The sequence below is a fragment of the Prunus dulcis genome, chromosome 6 (genome assembly GCF_902201215.1).
Source record: "Prunus dulcis chromosome 6, ALMONDv2, whole genome shotgun sequence".
Classification (NCBI taxonomy): domain Eukaryota; kingdom Viridiplantae; phylum Streptophyta; class Magnoliopsida; order Rosales; family Rosaceae; genus Prunus; species Prunus dulcis.
The window spans coordinates 2,521,169-2,542,651 of NC_047655.1; the positions used below are offsets into that span (position 1 = coordinate 2,521,169).

The window sequence follows — 21,483 nt, forward strand, 5'->3', positions numbered from 1 at the left end:
TCTCTCTCTCTCAAATCTCTCAATCCATGTCTATGGGTTAGTGGATTTTAAGTTATACTCACACGGCCTTTTACTTTTTACCATCCTCACTACTACTTTCTACTTTTTTTTATTTTTTCCGAATCTCCACAACTGCCATACTAACCATACAGTAACTCTTTTTTTTCTTTTTACTATTATTTAAAAAGTAAATTTCTTTTGATACGCATTAATGCATTAATTAGTAATCTTCTATTTACAAACGAAATTGATGTCTTCTTTGTTTCCTTCCCCCAATATTCCTCACATGTTGCCTTTGATGGCTGCTGCTACATTTGTTCCTGGCCCAGAAAAGGTTCCTCTTCATTTGAAGACTCGTTTCATTGAGTTGAAGGGTGCACAGGTGAAGGTAAGCATGTGTTTCTGTTGAGTTTTTATGTATTAAATGTTACACGAGCAGGGCATTATTGTTTGTTACACTTTAATCATTTTAATTTTTTTGTCCAACCCGTCCGGGTTTTCTTCATGAGTTCTTTTTTACTAATTTGTTTCTTTTCCATTGTAGACAGTTTTGTTTTTAACATATCTGTTGAAAAGCTTTGGATCACGTTTGATGGGCTGGATTAGACTGGTTAGGATTGGACTTGGAGTGTTGGACTGCCTAAGAGTCGATGGATTTACACTTTAATCATTTTAATTTTTTTGTCCAACCAGTCCGGGTTTTCTTCATGAGTTTTTTTTTTTTTACTAATTTGTTTCTTTTCCATTGTAGACAGTTTCGTTTTTAACATATCTGTTGAAGAGCTTTGGATCATGTTTGGTGGACCACCTTTTACTTTTTACTATCCCCACAACTACTTTTTTTTTTTTTTTCCGGAATCTCCAGAACTACCATATTAACTATACAGTATCTCTTTTTTGTTTTTTTTTTTTTTTCTTGTTACTATTATTTGGAAAGTAAATTTCTTTTGATACGCATTAATGAGTAATCTTCTATTTGTAAATGAGATTGATGTTTGATAGTCACTAAAGGGCAACAATAGTGGCTAATAGCTAACAGCCACAGTTATTGGTGACCATTGTGATATTAGACACTAATGGTACCTCTAGCCATTCTGTACAATTGATGTCAGTGACTACTAATGCTTTTTCTTGTAGTGACGGTTTGTATAGTTAAACTACACTAACAAGTGAGTCATGGAATGATCACATTACTAATACTAAATTCTTAAGGATATTGTGAAAGCAGCATGCCATAATTATAGTACTTAGGTGATGACATAATCTTATAGGTTTTTTATTATCAACGAGAAGACAAAAGTCTTCCAACCAGAAGTCATCCCTGGAATTAAGTGACACTGTTACTTCGAAATATCTCATCACATCGGCATCAACTGCCTCCAGCAGTAGATCATAGTAAGAATCATATCGTGGCAAGCCAACATGTTTCCTTGCTAACACCCTCAACACTCTCACAGACTGCAGTTGGATATTCTACAAGAGATACCAAATCATTAGACATATATCAAACGTGTCAATAATAATCCACAAAACCATTAGTAATAAAGAAGCTCTTCTTAGGAAAGACTAAATCTCGCATATATTGTAGTAATGCATCTGTACTAAAGAAAAAAGGGCAAAAAAAATGAAACCCTTTTCTTCCTCAACTCTTCGATGGCGAAACGAGCAGGTCCTAGTCCTCCAAAATCCAAATGACGATAAAGTGGCTGTGAATTGAATCATGAGTCTATCAACACTTGATATTTGAATTGAATTGCAATGAAAGTGAAGGCAATAACATAATTAATATACACACGCATGACGCACCTCTTTCATAAGCGATCCAAGAAGAAAAGGGTTGCTTTTTTGATCCGCTTTGTTTCGATCATGGACGACCCCATAATAATCAAAAGGGTGATGAGGAGAGGAACAAACAGTAGGAGAACTCCCAACCATGATATGTCTTCCATTGTCGGGAATAAATCTACTCCTACCCAGCTTTCCAAGCACAGAACGAACAGCCATAACCTGGGCATCAATGAAATCACACTAATTAATAAGCCATACATATAGCTAAAAAATCTAATAATACAAATAATATGAAAAACCCCAATCTTTTTGGGTGTTGGAGGTGTTTTTGGTCAACTATGCACAACCTACAGACATGTTATCTATACTGGTTTGAATTCAAAGAAGGAAGGATGGTTGCAAGGTGAACCTTACCCTTTGGATGAAATTCAAATCATACGGACCAAACGACAAACGCAGCCATTGCACAATAGGCAAAGGTTTAAACTTTAGCAATAGAAATTGAAATTGGTTGAAAAAATATCATGATCTTGAAGCAGATTGCATCCTCTGTCTTTGCGACAAATGAAGGTATCATCATCAATTTAGCCAAAAAGCTCCAAACTTTATAACAACAAAGCCATGGAATTGAATTGAAATGAATTAGAAGAGTATCGAAAGATTTACCCTTTAGATTGAGATGAGATCTCTTTCTCTGCGATGATGATAATGATGATGATGGATCAGCAACAACAGTTTTGCTTCTTCGCAATCTGAGATCGTCCACGAATATGAAAAACCCCAATCTTTTTGGGTGTTGGAGGTGTTTTTGGTCAACTGGCATGCACAACCTACAGACATGTTATCTATACTGGTTTAAATTCAAAGAAGGAAGGATGGTTGCAAGGTGAACCTTACCCTTTGGATGAAATTCAAATCATACGGACCAAACGACAAACGCAGCCATTGCGCAATAGGCAAAGGTTTAAACTTTAGCAATAGAAATTGAAATTGGTTGAAAAAAAATCATGATCTTGAAGCAGATTGCATCCTCTGTCTCTGCGACAAATGAAGGTATCATCATCAATTTAGCCAAAAAGCTCCAAACTTTATAACAACAAAGCCATGGAACTGAATTGAAAGGAATAAGAAGAGTATCGAAAGATTTACCCTTTAGATTGAGATGAGATCTCTTTCTCTGCGATAATGATAATGATGATGATGTATCAGCAACAACAGTTTTGTTTCTTCGCAATCTGAGATCGTCCACGAATCTGAAAAGCCCCAATCTTGGATGTTGGAGGTGTTTTTGGTCATCTGGCGTTGGGGGTCAGGTGTCGATGAAACATAACTCTTGTTGAAGAGTCGGTTTGGGATTTCATTAGGGTTCTATACTGACAGACACGTGTGTTGACTATTTTACTTTTGGTCGTGTACTCGAGTACTTAATGAATGGGCCCCAAGGAAACAGCGCTCTCTCTCTCTCTCTCTCTCTCTCTCTCAAATCTCTCAATCCATGTCTATGGGTCAGTGGATTTTAAGTTATACTCACACGGCCTTTTACTTTTTACTATCCTCACTACTACTTTCTTCTTTTTTTATTTTTTCCGAATCTCCACAACTACCATACTAACCATACAGTAACTCTTTTTTTTCTTTTTACTATTATTTAAAAAGTAAATTTATTTTGATACGCATTAATGCATTAATGAGTAATCTTTTATTTACAAACGAGATTGATGTCTTCCTAAATATGATGATAGATGTGATGATTAAATTCATCAATTAATATTGGGAATTAGTTGCGGGACATATATAAACTTTTTTTTAATTAGTCAATAAGAGTATTTAAGAATTTTCTATTATTGATGCATATATTGTTAATCATATATATATAATAAAGCAAAAGGCAGAGAATGGTGAAACATTCAAAATACCAGAAAATGCCCTTAGTTAATGCAAACATTACAAATTGAAATTATTAATTAAATGAGGATAATATGGTAAATTCAAAATTTTTCGTATTAAAAAAATTAAAAATAAAAGAAAATTCAGATAATGGATCCTATTTTTATGGAACACAACTATCCATTATCTTTTTTAATTCTAAAATAAATTTTTTTTTTAAAAAAAAGCCTCTTGCAGGCGCGGAAGCGCGTGCAGAGAGGCTAGTCATATATAAAGTTTGGGTTGAAAACAAATTGACCAAGTATTAATAACGAACAATCATTCTTCCTTGTCATTAAATTTCATCATGCTTATGCGTAGTAATGCATTAAGGTTTTTTCTTTCAAACCTTTGGTTGCTAGCTATAAGATCAAAAATCATCTGAAAATCACCACATAAAAGAGTTGATGCAGTAATTGGAGTTCTAACTTCAACTTCAATTTCATCTATATCCCGAAATTACGAGAGGTGAAATTTTCATTTTTATTTTTAGAATTCGTGCTTTTTTTTTTCGATTCTTTCGATTTTTAATTTTTCGATTTTATGTGTTTTTTAATTGATTTCTGAGTGCAACTACAATTTGGGATTCTTAACCTTTTTTTACTTTCTAATTAGGGTTTTGGTTTTTATTTCTTTAAATACTTTTATTTGCTTAATGCATGTGTTAATTAATAACACATCTACAATCAATTTGCTCCAACCAGGGAGAATGGTGAATTTTCATTTGCTTGTTTTATGTGCAATGGTGAGTGTTTAAACTAGATTTTTTTAGCTCAAGGGGATGGAAGAAAATGGGAAGATAAAAAAAATTAATATGGAGCTGAGGGTTCTGTCAAGTGTGCATTCAAAATTATGCTTTACAAATTGATGCCTTCAAAATTATGCTTTACAAATTGATGCCTTCAAAATTATGCTTTACTAATTGATGCCTTCAAAATTATGCTTTACTAATTGATGCCTTCAAAATAATTTTGCAATGCTGGTTATATTCCCCAATGAGGTACCTTTAGAGGGTGTCATCAAGTGTTTTACTCCTTTCGAAGATCAAGGAGGAGATTCATGTTTGGGTGCTTGATTGTTATTTTTGACATTGAATTTTATATCACCCATTACAGACTCCTTTTTCTTGTATTTGACAGAACTTGTATTGCTATAGGCCATAACGGTCAGTGAGTTTTGTGCAGTTTGAGACACTGAGTGCCACATATTTATGATATCCAATTAAATTGAACATCAACTCAGGGACTCGCGTATTGTAGTCAAGCTCACATGCCCTGTGATATGTATAGATAAATTACATTAAGTACTCCATGAACGACTTGTGTACTGCAGCCACTCCCATATGTGTTACTCCATTAGGCATGTTCCTGTTATTTAGTGGCGATCCTTTTCTTGGTTATCTTATTCCTAGTTTTTAGCAATGGCCCAATAACATGAGTAATTAATTCGTTAAGTTACTGGTTCAAACTTTTCACTTTTGTGTTTGCAAGGTTCATTTATTTTGCACCGGCCTTCTACCTGCCCTTGTGCTTAAGTGCTAGTGGTCCTGGTTTTGAAGGTTGATGCCATTTTCTTTACAAGACCCAAAAAATGTATGTGTTAATGTGGTCTGATAGTCATATTGTGTGTGTTTGTAACACTGCTCGTACCAATTTTGGACAAAGATTTGAAGGTGGTCGTGGAAAAGTTAAATTACGAAAACAAAATAGTTTTAACTTATTGTTCCAAAGTCGTTACTAGATGCTGCTTCAAATGAATGGTTGTGAAGAAGTAAAGAGAACTAATCCAGGAACCACTATGAAAATAAAGTGTGATTTCAATGGAAATGGTACAGTGTATCAAAGGCTTTACGAGGGTGTAAAAAAGGGTTCAATGAAGGTTATAGGCCTCTAATTGGACAAGATGGTTGTCACTTGATGGCAATGTATGGGGGACAAATGTTGACAACCACTGGGATAGATGCTAAGAATAAGACATGGGTCATTCCTTATGTAATGGTGGATATAGAGACAAAACACTCTTGGACTTGGTTCTTTGAACCACTGGTTGCTAATTTTGATATTGTTAACTCACATGGGTGGGGATTTAAATCTAACAGGCAAAAAGGACTGTTTAGAGCATTTGAAGAGAAGTTTTAGTAGTTAATGCTAAACATCATTTTTGTGCTAGGCATTTATTTAGTTACTACATAAAATTACTCAATGGCAAGACATTTAAAGACATCTACTGGGGTTGTGTCAGAGTCACTACCGTCTTGCAATATCATAAGAGAATGGCTATTATCGAAGTCTCCACAACAGTGGTCTAAATCCCACTTCAATGTACATGTGAAATGTGACATGCTCATCAACAACCCTTATGAGACATTCAACAACACAATTTTCAGATGCAACAGATAAGCCAATCATAATTTTGGTAGAGATTATAAAATGCCTACTGATGAGTAGAATAGCATTCAAGATGATGAATTGGCATTATGGTATATACCCTAGCATTTTTAACAAACTACAAACCAAAAAGGTTCAGTCTGGGCAATGCACTATAATGTGGCCATGAGGCTCTAAGTATCAAGTGGATGGTAACAAGGGGAATCAATATCCAGTGGACTTAGACAAACACACATTCTCAGGAAGAATCATATGATCTACGGAATCTCATAGCCACAAATTTTCTTTTATTTATCAGACATTGGACCTTCAACAAACAATCAAAATCTTCCTAATGCTGCTACCATCTTTCACCTGTGTACTTACATGAGCCACCTTTATGGGTTTAGGAGTTAGGAGTTGCATAACTCTCACATACACCACCTTTCACATTTCTGAACACACTAATTTCAACTTCCGTAAGCTGCAGCTAAGCATCTCGAAAGAATAAAAAATATCTTTAGTTTTAACCCATAAAAAACTTAACTAATTTGGAAGAAAGATAATTAATTTTGCTTAATTAATATAAAACCAAAGCCACCTAATTTTACCAAAAGGACATCCAACAACCCTAAAATTACTACATGTGCCATTGTGCTTAACTGTCAAATACAGTTTATTTAATTATAAACCAAAACTTAAAAGGGAGCTTTAGTTTTAAAACACAATATAATTTACTAATTTGGAAGATGGGAATACAATTTCATTTAATTAGCATAAGGCCAAAGACCAAATGTAGTACCTAATTTTACAAAAATATCAAAATTACACACAATGCCACTCCTTTTAAGGCAAGCATACTATGTCACATGTCCATATCTAGTCACCGCCGGCCCACCACGCAGCACCGGCCACCACAGCAGACCACCCACCGCCGGCCACCACCTCCGGCCACCCCAGCGGGCCACCGCCGCCGACCACCACAGCCGGCCACCACCGACTGTAGACCAACTCCGTTGCCCTTTATTCACCTTTTAAAAAAAAAAGATTTTGTGTCATTAAAGGGACTCGAACCTTGACCCTCACAAACCACTACACTAAACTTGATTTTGTAATATTTATTTAGTTATACAATATTTATATAACAATCAACAGTTTTTTTCATTAAAAAAAATCATTTCAACACTTATTCACACAAAAATTGCAAATAAAAACAGAAACTACAACAAAAATACTATGTAGATATCAATTATGTTATAAAAAAAAAATTCTAAATACAGCTACGAAAACAAAAATTAATTTTATGAAATTTTTTTTGCTAAGTTCAAAAATTAATTTTACTAAAATTAAGTTCAAAACAAAAATTAATTTTACTAAAACTAAGTTCAAAACACATACAAGTAGATGAGTAATTGTAACATTCCCATAAACTTAGTTTTAAACACATATAAGTAGATGAGCAGTTGTAACATAGTTTTAGTATGTGTTTTGAACTTAGTTTTAGTAAAATTAATTTTAAAATAGGTATAAAAAAATTATTTAAAATAGGTAAAAAAAATTAGGATAAAGAAAGGTACCTTTGTAATCTCATACGCATGGATAATTATCCATCAATTAAAGGGGTGACGTGGCAAGTAGAGCCCACCTCTACATATATATAAGAAAATAATAAATATCCAAACCCCCCAAAACCAATTTCTTTTTTAAAAATTATGATAGTCATAAATAGTTTTTAACCAAATCATAGATCCCCTCCCTCTTTAAAGTATATCCAAGACAAAATCTCAAGCTTTACTAAAAAGCAAAACTTAAACTGGTGCTCTGTCAACAATACAAAATAAAAAAACTCATGATGAATATACACCATGAATATTTGTTTCAAATTTATGCAGCTTAATATTATCGGAGAGGTGACATGTGCAGTAAGGTGCTTAGTATCTCTTCCTCAAGACAATTTCTGCTTGTCTTTCTTGGAATCTTCTTCTTGACGTGCCATGGGTCTGTGGAAATGACAATGAAACACTCATGCCAATCAGTGCATTTGAAAGTACCATATATCATAAAGAAAAATGTGTAATCAATATAGTTACCTATGTACGCAGATAGTCCTTCATAAGATCTTGTAGGTCCTTTAACAATTAGTTTTAACAAACTCCCGTTATCAACATTAAGAAGACCAAACAATCTTAGCTCCCTTTCGCGGCTACGTACAAAAACCAATGCTTGGTAAACTTTAACCACACCCTTATAAACTGCCTCCATTGTAAAAAAATATGAGATCGAACCACCAGTACATCTGTACCATGCCCTCAAAACTCTCACAAGCTGCAGTTTGGCATTCTAAAAGAGAAATGTAGAGTTCAAACAATTAAACATTAATACCAATGGCATTTATTTAGTTACTACATAAAATTACTCAATGGCAAGAGATTTAAAGACATGTACTGGGTTGTGTCAGAGCCACTACAGTCTTGCAATATCATAAGAGAATGGCTATTATATAAGTCTCCACAACAGTAGTCTAAATCCCACTTCAATGTACATGTGAAATGTGACTAAATCCCACCTCAATGTACATGTGAGATGTGACATGCTCATCAATAATCCTTATGAGACATTCAACAACACTATTTCAGATGCAACAGATAAGCCAATCATAACTTTGATAGAGATTATAAAATGCCTACTGATGAGTAGAATAGCATTCAGGATGATGGATTGGCATGCCAATCATAACTTTGGTAGAGATTATAAAATGCCTACTGATGAGTAGAATAGCATTCAAGATGATGGACTGGCATTATGGTATACCCTTGCATTTTTAACAAACTACAAACCAGAAAGGTTCAATCTGTGCAATGCACTATAATGTGGTCATGAGGCTCTAAGTATCAAGTGGATGGTAACAAAGGGAATCAATATGCGGTGGACTTAGACAAACACACATTCTCAGGAAGAATCGTATGATCAACGGAATCTCATAGCCACAAATATTCTTTTATTTATCAGACATTGGACTTTCAACAAACAATCAAAATCTTCCTAATGCTGCTACTATCTTTCACTTGTGTACTTACATGAGCCACCTTTATGGGTTTAGGAGTTGCATAACTCTCACATACACCACCTTTCACATTTCTGAACACACTAATTTCAACTTCCGTAAGCCGCAGCTAAGCATCTCGAAAGAATAAAAAATAAAACAATTTTAAATATTTAGGTCATTCAGATTGCAGATAACCATACATATGGATTGTTTTCGAGATAGATGGTAGTGGGCTTCTCTCCTCGACAGAGAAATAAACATGATACCAAACACTTAAAAACAAGCAAAATTAGGTTCTAGAAATAGCATTTTCAATTCTAAATGATTCAACCTCTAAAGCCCTCATTGTTCCTCTTTCCTCTAGCCTTCTCAAACTTCCTTCTCTTTGACCGGACATAAGGTTTGGTGTACTTTTGAGGTACACCGGGAGCTGGACCGAAGTGTTTCGCCGCTTCACATGCATTCGTTCGACCTCTGAGGAATCCAGATCCAAAATCAAACCCGTAAGGTTTTTAAAAATAAAAAAAAATACTTGAACTGTGGAAACCCAAAAATAAGACGACAACAAACATAACTGATATGAATACCTGCGTTTTGGAGCAGTGGTTTCCTCTTTGTGTCCCGGGTTTGTGTATGAGAGATGAGGGAGGGCTAAGGGAGGCAGCATAGAGAGGTTTCCTTTTCGCATACCAAATGATAACTGCTCTCGAGCCTTAGCATATGCATCAAAAAAGTTGTCTGTTTCAAGCAAAAAATTCAATTCATTCATCAATATGCAACATTCTCACATTTTCGGGTTTGTCATCCACAAGAACTACGTCATATGCATAATTAGGAATATCATTAGCAGACTAACCCAACCCCACCAACTCCGCATTTTTTTTTCCAAGGATGATCTATGAGTAAAGACTTGAAAAATCAACAATAAAAGAAAAACCCTTAATAGTCACTGAAATTAGTAGCATAGGATGAGGTGGCTAAAGGGCAACATCAATGGCTAATAGCTAACAGCCACAGTTATTGGTGACCATTGTGATATTAGACACTAATAGTACCTCTAGCCATTCTGTACAACTGATGTCAGTGGCTACTAATGCTTTTTCTTTTAGTGACGGTTTGTATAGTTAAACTACACTAACAAGTGAGTCCTCGAATGATCACATTACTAATACTAAATTCTTAAGGATATTGTGAAAGCAGCATGCCATAATTATAGTACCTAGGTGATAATATAATCTTATAGGTTTTTTATTATCAACGAGAAGACAAAAGTCTTCCAACCACAAGTCATCCCTGGAACTAAGTGACACTGTTACTTCGAAATATCTCATCACATCGGCATCAACTGCCTCCAGCAGTAGATCATAGTAAGAATCATATCGTGGCAAGCCAACATGTTTCCTTGCTAACACCCTCAACACTCTCACAGACTGCAGTTGGATATTCTACAAGAGATACCAAATCATTAGACATATATCAAACGTGTCAATAATAATCCACAAAACCATTAGCAATAAAGAAGCTCTTCTTAGGAAAGACTAAATCTTGCATATATTGTAGTAATGCATCTGTACTAAAGAAAAAAGGGTAAAAAAAATGAAACCCTTTTCTTCCTCAACTCTTCGATGGCGAAACGAGCAGGTCCTAGTCCTCCAAAATCCAAATGACGATAAAGTGGCTGTGAATTGAATCATGAGTCTATCAACACTTGATATTTGAATTGAATTGCAATGAAAGTGAAGGCAATAACATAATTAATATACACACGCATGACGCACCTCTTTCATAAGCGATCCAAGAAGAAAAGGGTTGCTTTTTTGATCCGCTTTGTTTCGATCATGGACGACCCCATAATAATCAAAAGGGTGATGAGGAGAGGAACAAACAGTAGGAGAACTCCCAACCATGATATGTCTTCCATTGTCGGGAATAAATCTACTCCTACCCAGCTTTCCAAGCACAGAACGAACAGCCATAACCTGGGCATCAATGAAATCACACTAATTAATAAGCCATACATATAGCTAAAAAATCTAATAATACAAATAATATGAAAAACCCCAATCTTTTTGGGTGTTGGAGGTGTTTTTGGTCAACTATGCACAACCTACAGACATGTTATCTATACTGGTTTGAATTCAAAGAAGGAAGGATGGTTGCAAGGTGAACCTTACCCTTTGGATGAAATTCAAATCATACGGACCAAACGACAAACGCAGCCATTGCACAATAGGCAAAGGTTTAAACTTTAGCAATAGAAATTGAAATTGGTTGAAAAAATATCATGATCTTGAAGCAGATTGCATCCTCTGTCTTTGCGACAAATGAAGGTATCATCATCAATTTAGCCAAAAAGCTCCAAACTTTATAACAACAAAGCCATGGAATTGAATTGAAATGAATTAGAAGAGTATCGAAAGATTTACCCTTTAGATTGAGATGAGATCTCTTTCTCTGCGATGATGATAATGATGATGATGGATCAGCAACAACAGTTTTGCTTCTTCGCAATCTGAGATCGTCCACGAATATGAAAAACCCCAATCTTTTTGGGTGTTGGAGGTGTTTTTGGTCAACTGGCATGCACAACCTACAGACATGTTATCTATACTGGTTTAAATTCAAAGAAGGAAGGATGGTTGCAAGGTGAACCTTACCCTTTGGATGAAATTCAAATCATACGGACCAAACGACAAACGCAGCCATTGCGCAATAGGCAAAGGTTTAAACTTTAGCAATAGAAATTGAAATTGGTTGAAAAAAAATCATGATCTTGAAGCAGATTGCATCCTCTGTCTCTGCGACAAATGAAGGTATCATCATCAATTTAGCCAAAAAGCTCCAAACTTTATAACAACAAAGCCATGGAACTGAATTGAAAGGAATAAGAAGAGTATCGAAAGATTTACCCTTTAGATTGAGATGAGATCTCTTTCTCTGCGATAATGATAATGATGATGATGTATCAGCAACAACAGTTTTGTTTCTTCGCAATCTGAGATCGTCCACGAATCTGAAAAGCCCCAATCTTGGATGTTGGAGGTGTTTTTGGTCATCTGGCGTTGGGGGTCAGGTGTCGATGAAACATAACTCTTGTTGAAGAGTCGGTTTGGGATTTCATTAGGGTTCTATACTGACAGACACGTGTGTTGACTATTTTACTTTTGGTCGTGTACTCGAGTACTTAATGAATGGGCCCCAAGGAAACAGCGCTCTCTCTCTCTCTCTCTCTCTCTCTCTCTCAAATCTCTCAATCCATGTCTATGGGTCAGTGGATTTTAAGTTATACTCACACGGCCTTTTACTTTTTACTATCCTCACTACTACTTTCTTCTTTTTTTATTTTTTCCGAATCTCCACAACTACCATACTAACTATACAGTAACTCTTTTTTTCTTTTTACTATAATTTAAAAAGTAAATTTCTTTTGATACGCATTAATGCATTAATGAGTAATCTTCTATTTGCAAACGAGATTGATGTCTTCCTAAATATGATCATAGATGTGATGATAATGTAACACGTAAGATTGTTTCTCAAATTAAATTCATCAATTAATATTGGTAATTAGTTGCGGGACATATATAATTTTTTTTTAATTAGTCAATAAGAGTATTTAAGAATTTTCTATTATTGATGCATATATTGTTAATCATATATAATGACAGGACCCGAACCAATCGGGTCGAACCCTGTGCGTGTCCGACACTTGGCAAATGTCGGACACAAATGACCTATTTGCCCTTCTACTTGCAATTTTAATCTTGACTCCTACCGAAATTTCGGGAAAGTCTCCCTGTATTTCGTTCAATCCCAAAGCTCGGCAGAGTCTTTCCAAGCACAGAACAAACAACCATAAGCTGGGCATCAATGAAATCACACTAATTAATAAGCCATACTCATATAGCTAGAAAATCTAATAATACAAATAATAGAAACGATTATCAACCCATCTTCCTGGCCGTACGAACCATTGCCCATGGCCTCTAACAAAACCAAAAAGGGAGTTTCTTTGTACCTACCTGCCTCCGAAACAGAGAAAAGGAGTGTGTGGCCGTGAACTTAATTAACGCCTAAACCCTAAAGAGAAAGGTCTCTCATCGCCGCTTCATGTATTCTAAAAACAAAAACGATACCGTTTTATCTACTGTAAGCCCAAGGCCGTTAACGGGAGCCCTCACTGGTATTTTGAACAAAATACAAGCCCAATCAGAATAAAAGGAAGAGTAGATAAGCCCCATTGAAACTTGACGTGGGCGTGGGTATTTTGATAAATTTAACAATTTAAAATTCAAATTAAATATAAAAATGCTTGAAATTATTTAAAATAGGTATTAAAAAAATATTAGGATAAAAATATCTCCTTTTTTCTTTTTCATTTTTTTTTGGCCATCAATCGTCAGCCCCCACCACCTTTTCCCTCATCTCAACCAGCCCCACCGCCCAATCAACCCCCACCTTCCCCATCTCCATTACCCTGTCAAAAGAAAGGTACCTTTGTAATCTCATACGCATGGATAATTATCCATCAATTAAAGGGGTGACGTGGCAAGTAGAGCCCACCTCTACATATATATAAGAAAATAATAAATATCCAAACCCCCCAAAACCAATTTCTTTTTTAAAGATTATGATAGTCATAAATAGTTTTTAGAGATATTTAGTGATATACCCATTTCTAGCACTAATATTATAAATAAACCCTATACAATTGAATTCCTATAAACAAACCCAAAAAAAACCCAAAAAATGATAGCTAGCCTTATAGAATTTAATATTGATTATTAAATTACTTTGATGCCCTATTGAGTGCTTTGTGTATTTTTATGAGATTTTGGGGTTGGGCTTGTTTTAAGAAATTGATGGCAGTTTTGTAATTTATAAGAAGTTAAAAGCTTTTTTGTTATGTTGTAAATGGGGTTTGGGTGTGTTTCTAAAGTCCATTTTATATAGGGTATTTTTATAATTTGGGCCCCCATATTGAGTATAATAGTGAATCTCCCTAGTTTTTAACCAAATCATAGATCCCCTCCCTCTTTAAAGTATATCCAAGACAAAATCTCAAGCTTTACTAAAAAGCAAAACTTAAACTGGTGCTCTGTCAACAATACAAAATAAAAAACTCATGATGAATATACACCATGAATATTTGTTTCAAATTTATGCAGCTTAATATTATCAGAGAGGTGACATGTGCAGTAAGGTGCTTAGTATCTCTTCCTCAAGACAATTTCTGCTTGTCTTTCTTGGAATCTTCTTCTTGACGTGCCATGGGTCTGTGGAAATGACAATGAAACACTCATGCCAATCAGTGCATTTGAAAGTACCATATATCATAAAGAAAAATGTGTAATCAATATAGTTACCTATGTACGCAGATAGTCCTTCATAAGATCTTGTAGGTCCTTTAACAATTAGTTTTAACAAACTCCCGTTATCAACATTAAGAAGACCAAACAATCTTAGCTCCCTTTCGCGGCTACGTACAAAAACCAATGCTTGGTAAACTTTAACCACACCCTTATAAACTGCCTCCATTGTAAAAAAATATGAGATCGAACCACCAGTACATCTGTACCATGCCCTCAAAACTCTCACAAGCTGCAGTTTGGCATTCTAAAAGAGAAATGTAGAGTTCAAACAATTAAACATTAATACCAACAACAAACAAAACTACGATTAGTAAATATTAATTATTTTTTCAATATGTTCAAACCTTTTCCTTGTTGTACTCTTTCACAGCGAAAATGGCAAGAGCTATGGTATTGGGATTATCCATAGAATAAGGAGCTACACGATGACCACCTCCGAATCCCTAAAGTAAGACCGTAAAAGTGAATTGCATACATACATGTACCAAAAGTAGAAATCATTTACGCATTAGATGCAAAAGGGTAATATCATACTTACACCGGGCGACTTAAAATACTGCAGAACTGGCAGAGCTTTCTTATGGTGGTTACCAAAAAGAAAAGGATGGCGAGAGGAATAACCATAAGAAGGAGGCGGCTTTGAAATTGAAAACAAGACATCACGGTCAATATTGTAGTTGCTGACTACTGAGCTCCTAATTTGAAAGTCCCCAACCCTAACCATGTTTGCTACTGCTCTTCCTTTGCTGTGACAACATGAAGAGTATTTACTCCCCAACTTTCCAACCACAGACCGAATAGCTGTTGTCATATGCCTCTCCTCTTCTCCAACTCTATTATGCAATGCTAGAAGAATCCCAAAACCCTAACCCCCAAACCTAAATCAAATCAAATCAAATTATAATGATATGAATGCAATTGAAGCATATATATATCTCACTAAATCAGCAGAGCGAAAATCAACCAGATTGAATTCGTGATGAAATATACCTGACCTACTCTACCAAGACAGAGAACGGTGGCTGAGAGTCGAGGCTTGCTGTGAATCTCTCCTCTTCAATTCAACTTGATTGGCTGTCAATGGTGGGATTGGGCTTGAGTGACGGTCTCACTAGTTAACGGGCTTGGCCACACCGTGCTTTAAAACGTCATCGTGCATGTTCGATAATTCTTATAAAACAATAGTTTTTTTGATACTTATTGACAAGGATTAGAAAGAGTGCTGCTATTTCTATCTATCTCTCTTTATTTTCCACCCACCTTATTTTCAAAATTTTAAGAACAAATTTATTTCTTTGTAAAATGACTTATAAGGACAAATGCCCCTCCTCCCTCTCCACGCTCGTCCTCACTCTCTCTCTTTCCAAGCTTTCTCCCAGTCTCCTCCTACGTCTCAAAGTGTTCCCTCTCTCTCACTCTCTGTATATGCTTGCACGTTTTTGAACTTTGAAGTGGAACTTCAGTTTGCACAGTGTTCTTGTGGTTGATTTAGTTTGTGGGTTTTAATCGTTGTACAACTTGATGAAGATAGTTGGTTTGTTTTTGTTGTTTTTGTGCAGCAAATGCAATCCAGAATGTGGTGATAATTGTTTGTGTTGTTTGTGTTAGCTTTCTCACTAGGAGTCGTAGGTTCAACTATGAATTTTCCAGTTTCAAGGGTAAAAGGCCCTCAATGAAGGATTATTTTGAGGCAAATATATCTGACGTTGATGGCCAGATGGTTTCATTTTTTGGTGTTTTTGATGGTACAGTAAAATTCAAGTTGTTCATTCAGGAATTTGTAGGACTTAAATAATTAGTAATTATAGGGTATTTTAGGAATAATGATTCATTACCTTGGTTTGGATAAACTCTTGAATGATGGTTAGCCACATCAATTCTCATTTTCTTGTGAGTTTATCCAAAATAATGAATTCCTTCACACACTCCATCAAAATTAAGAAAAGATATGCCAAGCTTAGCTTGTAATCTTTTAATTTGTAAGTGTGAAATATTTTAATGATATACAAGGATTTAAATAAAACTTTGTGACCTATAGAGAAAACCATTGACACAAAAAATCCTATGTACCAAAGTAATGAATTCTTTTCTCTATCACAACCAATATCTTTCACGCATTTTTTTATATCAAATTCAAACCAATATAATAGACTTTGTTCTATCAAAATAAAAGAGTTTAAGAGCTGTTAATTGGTTAGATAATGCATAAGCAATGGACTTGACCCAATTTTAAATCATTCACTACAAGAAAAAAGTCATTTAACAACTCACATTGTGCGTTGTGAAAATGTATTGACAACACACGGCTCACATTGTTGAAGCCGGTGTCGTTAAAAGCTTCATGACTTTCAATGACGCGCTTTGCATGTTGTCCTTGATTTGATCGCGTGTTGTAAACACCAGTAATGGCAACGTGCGCATGTTGTGAAAGTATAGAACAACAACGTGTTCTGCGTGTTGTTGTATGTCTGATTGACAATGTTCATGCGCGTGTTGTTGTTTTACATTTCAACAACACTCTTTGCACGTTATGATATTAAATATTATTACTTTTAATATTACTTTTAGAATTACATTATAACAATACAATCTATCCAAGTATAACTATTTTCTTCCTTTTCAACCATAAGATAGCCCGGAATAGAGAGTTTTCATTAAGAAAAAAAATAGCTCCAAACATATTAGAAAGATCAACAAATCCATTGTCAAGTTACATTTGTCCAAATGGAAATTAAGGGAAATTGTACTACCAGAGTAATTAAACTTCAACATTTTGTTAAGCATGGTCTAGCAAACTGATTAGTTACATTTCAAAGTCTTGAAGCACCTGAAGAGATCCAAGAATCGAGCATCGAAGCAAGAATGGTGCACCTATGGAAACTCACTTGATTGTGATTTTGCTCCCGTGTCATCATCTGGTAAAAAATTCCAGAAGGCTATGAGCAAATAAAAAAAATAGACATAACCAAAATAATAAAATAAATAATAACAAATTATTCCAATTGCTAAGAAGTCTACTGTCAAAAGAAATACTTGCATAACCTATAATGTATCTCCATGAAAAGCTATGAATATATATATATATATATATAATTCTTTTCGGAGATTTTACTGCACATATCTATTCTTGTACAAACTAGCTATTAGCATGCAACTCTGGGCAACATTTTGCCAAGTCAAGGTGAGATTATGCCAAAAACTGTAAGACATTCACTTTACCACAAAGTAACACTATATACAAGTACCGCACCATGCATCACATTAAAGATCTTGTCATCCACTGCCTATAAGATGCCTCACTTGATAAACAGATGCCTCACCTGATAAACAGACCAACCCCCATTACACTACCATAATTCTTCTTCACAATCTAATTTCAAAATACATCTTTCCCACTACCTATTATCACCTCCATTTCCCCATATACTGCAAGATTCAGCAACATTTAAAACAAATTGTAACCCAACCAACCAAGTGGTATCCACAATCGCCTTGACCATTCCATTCAAAGAAATGGTGGATTTTGTAAAACAGTTTTTAAGCTACAAGTGAAGGGCCAGTAAATGAAGACATTAATAGAACATTTTAACATACAAATACAACCAAGATTCAGGACATTGTAATAGACAGATGTAATCAGGGTAAGTAGGCAACTAAATCTCAGAGAGTGACTCAACAAACAGATCATATATAACAACCTCAATAGAAGTGCAAGGAATCCAACAATGATAATGAAAAAATTAATCACACCAAAATGCACAGCATGCTCCATCTGCTTCAGTCACTAAATTCAAATTTCCTCAAGATTTTCCCCAAAAAATGACATCTATGTGAACCCATAAACTATACACAATAAAGGATGAACAGAAACATTAAGGAATGAACATTGCACCAGAGTTAGCAGCTGCAAACATAAACTATAATCCAGAGTGCTTAAGCAGAAAAATCACAGACTGAATTGATTGAAAGTCTTGTGTTTACAATATTGTTGACCTTATTCTTGTGGAGGGCTTTGATGGGTCTACATAGAGCTGAATAGCAGACAAATAAGGAACATAGTACATAACAGAGTCACTCCCATTTTGTGACCCATGCACCGTACGCACTCCAGTCCTTGAAAGACTCCCATAAATCTCCATGTACAAAGTAGGGATGTAACTCTGGCTCATGAGTCCTCCATCTCCTCACGCTTGTCTATCCATCACCAAAATGGGACCTCATGAGAAAAGCATGTATAATTACAGTAACAATAAATATTATACCAGGTAGAAAACTTGAAAACCCAATATGTATAATTCTTCAAGTAGAAAACTTTAACTACAGTTAGACAGACAAGTTGTATTGAGCTCAGTTTGGAGTGTTTAGAAGTGATAAAGATAACCCAATACTCATAGTACTTTCTCATCTTCCTCTGATTCTAAAAATAAATAGTATACATGTACACATACATGTCTCTTCTTCAGTTAAACTCTCATAGTACTTTATAAATCTCTCCTCTGAAGGTGAAATAACACACAAGATTCAACAAAATGGCAAGACAAAAAAAAAATATAGAAAATACAAAGAACAGAAAATAAATAAATAAATAAACCCAGGAGATTTGTACCATTCGAAAACCCTTTATCTGTTAATGCCTTTGTAAAAATTTACAATTTAGGTTATACACAAGAATTCATATAAAGCAAATCGAAGATATAAATAAGCTACAAATCAAACATAACCCAAATGAAAATTAATCCCTAATCTTCAGTAACAAGGACAAAAAGGGAACTCAATTACCCGATTGCAGATATCGAAGATGAGCAACTACATATCAGAGCGAGACAATGGTCTGCATCTGTGCAGTGGCGTGTGACATCGAGTAGGCGGCGAGGGCGGTCCTCAGATGCCCAGCCCTAAAAGTTACTGATGAGAGAGAGAGAGAGAGAGAGAGAGAGAGAGAGAAAGAGAGAGAGAGCTTCTGCCATGGAGGCTTGAGGGATGGTTAGAGTTTAGATTTCGTGGGTCTTTGATGGAATTTTGGGTTGTGACGATGGATAGAGAGTTTTTAGAGCAACTCCACCCGTTTGCCCTTAGCCATGGCAAGGGTGGAGCTAGGGCAAACACTATTCACGTGAATAGTGCTTGCCCTTGCAAATAGTAAATTGTGTCTCCACCCGTTGCCCTAACTAAGGGCAATTACTATTCATTTTTTTGTTTTTTTTCACAAATGTTTTAATAAAAATAATTAATTTAGATAATATTTTTGGATAATATTTTTGGGTTCGTACATATCAATATTTATTATAAAATTCATATCTCAATCGGAAAATTTTTTGGTATTTATAGAAAAAAAAAGAGTATTTTTTTGGTTTTTTTTAAAAAAAAAAATTCAATTTTTTTCATTTTTTTATTGCACAAAAATTGGCTGCCGTTGGATTGGAGAAAAAAAATCTGATCGGAGAGCTCAGAGTGCGACACGTGGACTTTTAGTGGTACTGTAGCGGCACTGTAGCACTTCGGATACTGTAGCGGTACTGTACTGACGTCAGCGTGACGTCAGCAACCTCGTTTTGGACCTGGGGCTGGTTTGGCCTTCGGGCTGGCCCGATTTGGTGGGTCCCACACCAAACTCGGGCTTGGGCTGCACGCTGGAGGGACTTTTTTTTTTTTTTCTGCCCTTGCCTCGGGCTGGGCTCCTTCGCTGGAGCCACTCTTAGAAGATGTAGAGAGCTTGTCAAATGTTTAGAACATTTTAGATTTTGAGAGAGAGGGAGTTTCTTTTTTTTGGTCGAATGAGAGGGAGTTTTTCCCGCAAAAAATTTGGCTCTTTTTTTAATATTAATTTTTGGCCCCTTTTTTTTCTTTTTTTTTTTTTTAAATTATAGGAAAGTGATATAGTTTTGACAATGCGATGCGTGTTGTTGAACTAAATATACAACAACACGCCAAGGTGCGTTGTCAAAAATATCTCCAAAATTTAGTTTCAACAACGTGCCGTAAATACACGTTGTTAAACTCAATGTACTACAACACACTATTGCAGCACGTTGTGAAAGCCCACCCTCCACAACGCACAACCTATGTACGTTGTTAATGACATGTTGTTGTAGAACATTTTTCTTGTAGTGATTGCTCATAAAATCCCACTCACAGTCACATACATACATTTAGGGTTAGCTTTTTTTATAATTTTTGTTTTAGTACGAGCGATAGTCTAAACTACAGGGGAATGAGATTTCTCACATGCACACAATCAAGATGACATGGAGGTTCGAACACAAGAATTCTGGATTGAAAGTCAATACCCTTTTCAACTGGGCTAGATCCCAATGGCTATAGGTTTTTGCTCTAACTTGCCTTAAACAAGAGATGGCGATAAGCACGGATTTTGAAACTAACCCAAGAAAGACTTCCCACTTTGCAAGGTTTCTTGACCTGATGGATATACCACGGTGCCTTGAAACATGCTCGCTCTATATATTAATTTGCAAAAGGCATTTATGCTTATACATTCTGTTTATGATCGTACTACTTTCATATGCACTGAGATTGTCATTTCCACGGGCCAAGAATACAAGAAGAAGGTTCCAAGAAAGGACTGATAAACAGCTCCCATTTGATATTTATATTTGGTGTGGAATTTTAGTCTTGACCAAATAAAAATCTTTTTGTTATTTTTGAGGTAAATAATACTTAAACTTGAACCTAATGCATCTTCATGAGGTAACCCATGAACTTAAACCTCTTATTGAGGTAAATAATACTTAAACTTAATACCTTACACTCAAGTAACAACATATTTAGAAAAACTCAAGAAAAGAAGTCATCAAACCTCATAAAAAATTGCATATACCTAACAAATAGGTATGAGCCCAAATGAAACCAAAGAGGAAGCCTGCAAATTCCTTTGAGGGTTTCAAGATTTTTGGATGAATCACACGTCTATCTAGCCAAGATTTTCTTGATGAAAACATTTTTATGATAAATAGAGTGAATTTTGGTT

The 21,483-nt window shown here is 35.3% G+C and overlaps 3 protein-coding genes and 1 long non-coding RNA gene across 17 annotated transcripts; all 4 read right to left on the reverse strand.

Moving 5' to 3' along the window:
• Nucleotides 1–1,177: 1,177 nt before the first annotated feature.
• Nucleotides 1,178–3,191, reverse strand: LOC117633278. Of its 6 annotated transcripts, none has more exons than XR_004586594.1 (6): nt 2,938–3,179; nt 2,686–2,826; nt 2,455–2,604; nt 2,203–2,337; nt 1,807–2,007; nt 1,178–1,706 (listed from the first exon to the last, which is right to left on the reverse strand). XR_004586594.1 is itself a non-coding variant. In XM_034367013.1 (4 exons), exons 2-4 carry the CDS (start codon nt 2,002–2,004, stop codon nt 1,186–1,188), a joined length of 561 nt encoding a protein of 186 aa, XP_034222904.1. In that variant the 5' UTR covers nt 2,005–2,007; nt 2,938–3,191; the 3' UTR covers nt 1,178–1,185. The 6 variants fall into 6 exon arrangements, 1 of the variants encoding a protein (XP_034222904.1); XR_004586596.1 differs by lacking the exon at nt 2,203–2,337 and having other exon boundaries at nt 1,178–1,473; nt 1,648–1,706; nt 2,938–3,170; XR_004586595.1 differs by lacking the exon at nt 2,203–2,337 and having other exon boundaries at nt 2,686–2,820; nt 2,938–3,171.
• Nucleotides 3,192–7,808: 4,617 nt separating this feature from the next.
• LOC117629894 lies at nt 7,809–12,282 on the reverse strand. Of its 8 annotated transcripts, none has more exons than XM_034362551.1 (11): nt 12,036–12,263; nt 11,784–11,924; nt 11,553–11,702; nt 11,301–11,435; nt 10,905–11,105; nt 10,730–10,804; nt 10,346–10,571; nt 9,714–9,864; nt 9,458–9,600; nt 8,171–8,420; nt 7,809–8,080 (listed from the first exon to the last, which is right to left on the reverse strand). In XM_034362551.1, exons 5-10 carry the CDS (start codon nt 11,100–11,102, stop codon nt 8,326–8,328), a joined length of 888 nt encoding a protein of 295 aa, XP_034218442.1. In that variant the 5' UTR covers nt 11,103–11,105; nt 11,301–11,435; nt 11,553–11,702; nt 11,784–11,924; nt 12,036–12,263; the 3' UTR covers nt 7,809–8,080; nt 8,171–8,325. The 8 variants fall into 8 exon arrangements, 7 of the variants coding, with proteins under 7 accessions (XP_034218442.1, XP_034218443.1, XP_034218444.1 ...); XM_034362552.1 differs by having other exon boundaries at nt 11,301–11,439; XM_034362553.1 differs by lacking the exon at nt 11,301–11,435 and having other exon boundaries at nt 11,784–11,918.
• Nucleotides 12,283–14,241: 1,959 nt separating this feature from the next.
• Nucleotides 14,242–15,376, reverse strand: LOC117629896. The gene is made up of 4 exons (XM_034362557.1): nt 15,037–15,376; nt 14,843–14,941; nt 14,493–14,742; nt 14,242–14,402 (listed from the first exon to the last, which is right to left on the reverse strand). Exons 1-4 carry the CDS (start codon nt 15,307–15,309, stop codon nt 14,305–14,307), a joined length of 720 nt encoding a protein of 239 aa, XP_034218448.1. The 5' UTR covers nt 15,310–15,376; the 3' UTR covers nt 14,242–14,304.
• A 1,753-nt stretch (nt 15,377–17,129) lies between these two features.
• On the reverse strand, nt 17,130–19,541 carry LOC117629897. 2 transcript variants are annotated; one of them, XR_004586171.1, is made up of 3 exons: nt 19,278–19,541; nt 18,492–18,692; nt 17,130–17,413 (listed from the first exon to the last, which is right to left on the reverse strand). It is a non-coding gene; the product is annotated as an uncharacterized LOC117629897 (long non-coding RNA). The 2 variants fall into 2 exon arrangements; XR_004586170.1 differs by lacking the exon at nt 17,130–17,413 and having other exon boundaries at nt 18,186–18,692.
• Between the last annotated feature and the right edge of the window lie 1,942 nt (nt 19,542–21,483).

Excerpts from the sequence above, each read along its gene's own strand:
- LOC117633278 (XM_034367013.1), bottom strand. The coding sequence starts at position 2,004 with ATGGCTGTTCGTTCTGTGCTTGGAAAGCTGGGTAGGAGTAGATTTATT. Across the intron at positions 1,707-1,806 it reads TTGGATCGCTTATGAAAGAG|CCACTTTATCGTCATTTGGA; the intron begins GTGCGTCATGCG and ends TTCAATTCACAG. Across the intron at positions 1,474-1,631 it reads AAGAGTTGAGGAAGAAAAGG|AATATCCAACTGCAGTCTGT; the intron begins GTTTCATTTTTT and ends TATCTCTTGTAG.
- LOC117629894 (XM_034362554.1), bottom strand. The coding sequence starts at position 11,102 with ATGGCTGTTCGTTCTGTGCTTGGAAAGCTGGGTAGGAGTAGATTTATT. Across the intron at positions 10,805-10,904 it reads TTGGATCGCTTATGAAAGAG|CCACTTTATCGTCATTTGGA; the intron begins GTGCGTCATGCG and ends TTCAATTCACAG. Across the intron at positions 9,865-10,345 it reads AAGATTATATTATCACCTAG|ACAACTTTTTTGATGCATAT; the intron begins GTACTATAATTA and ends TGCTTGAAACAG.
- LOC117629896 (XM_034362557.1), bottom strand. The coding sequence starts at position 15,309 with ATGACAACAGCTATTCGGTCTGTGGTTGGAAAGTTGGGGAGTAAATAC. Across the intron at positions 14,942-15,036 it reads AGTATTTTAAGTCGCCCGGT|GGATTCGGAGGTGGTCATCG; the intron begins GTAAGTATGATA and ends GTCTTACTTTAG. Across the intron at positions 14,743-14,842 it reads AAGAGTACAACAAGGAAAAG|AATGCCAAACTGCAGCTTGT; the intron begins GTTTGAACATAT and ends TTTCTCTTTTAG.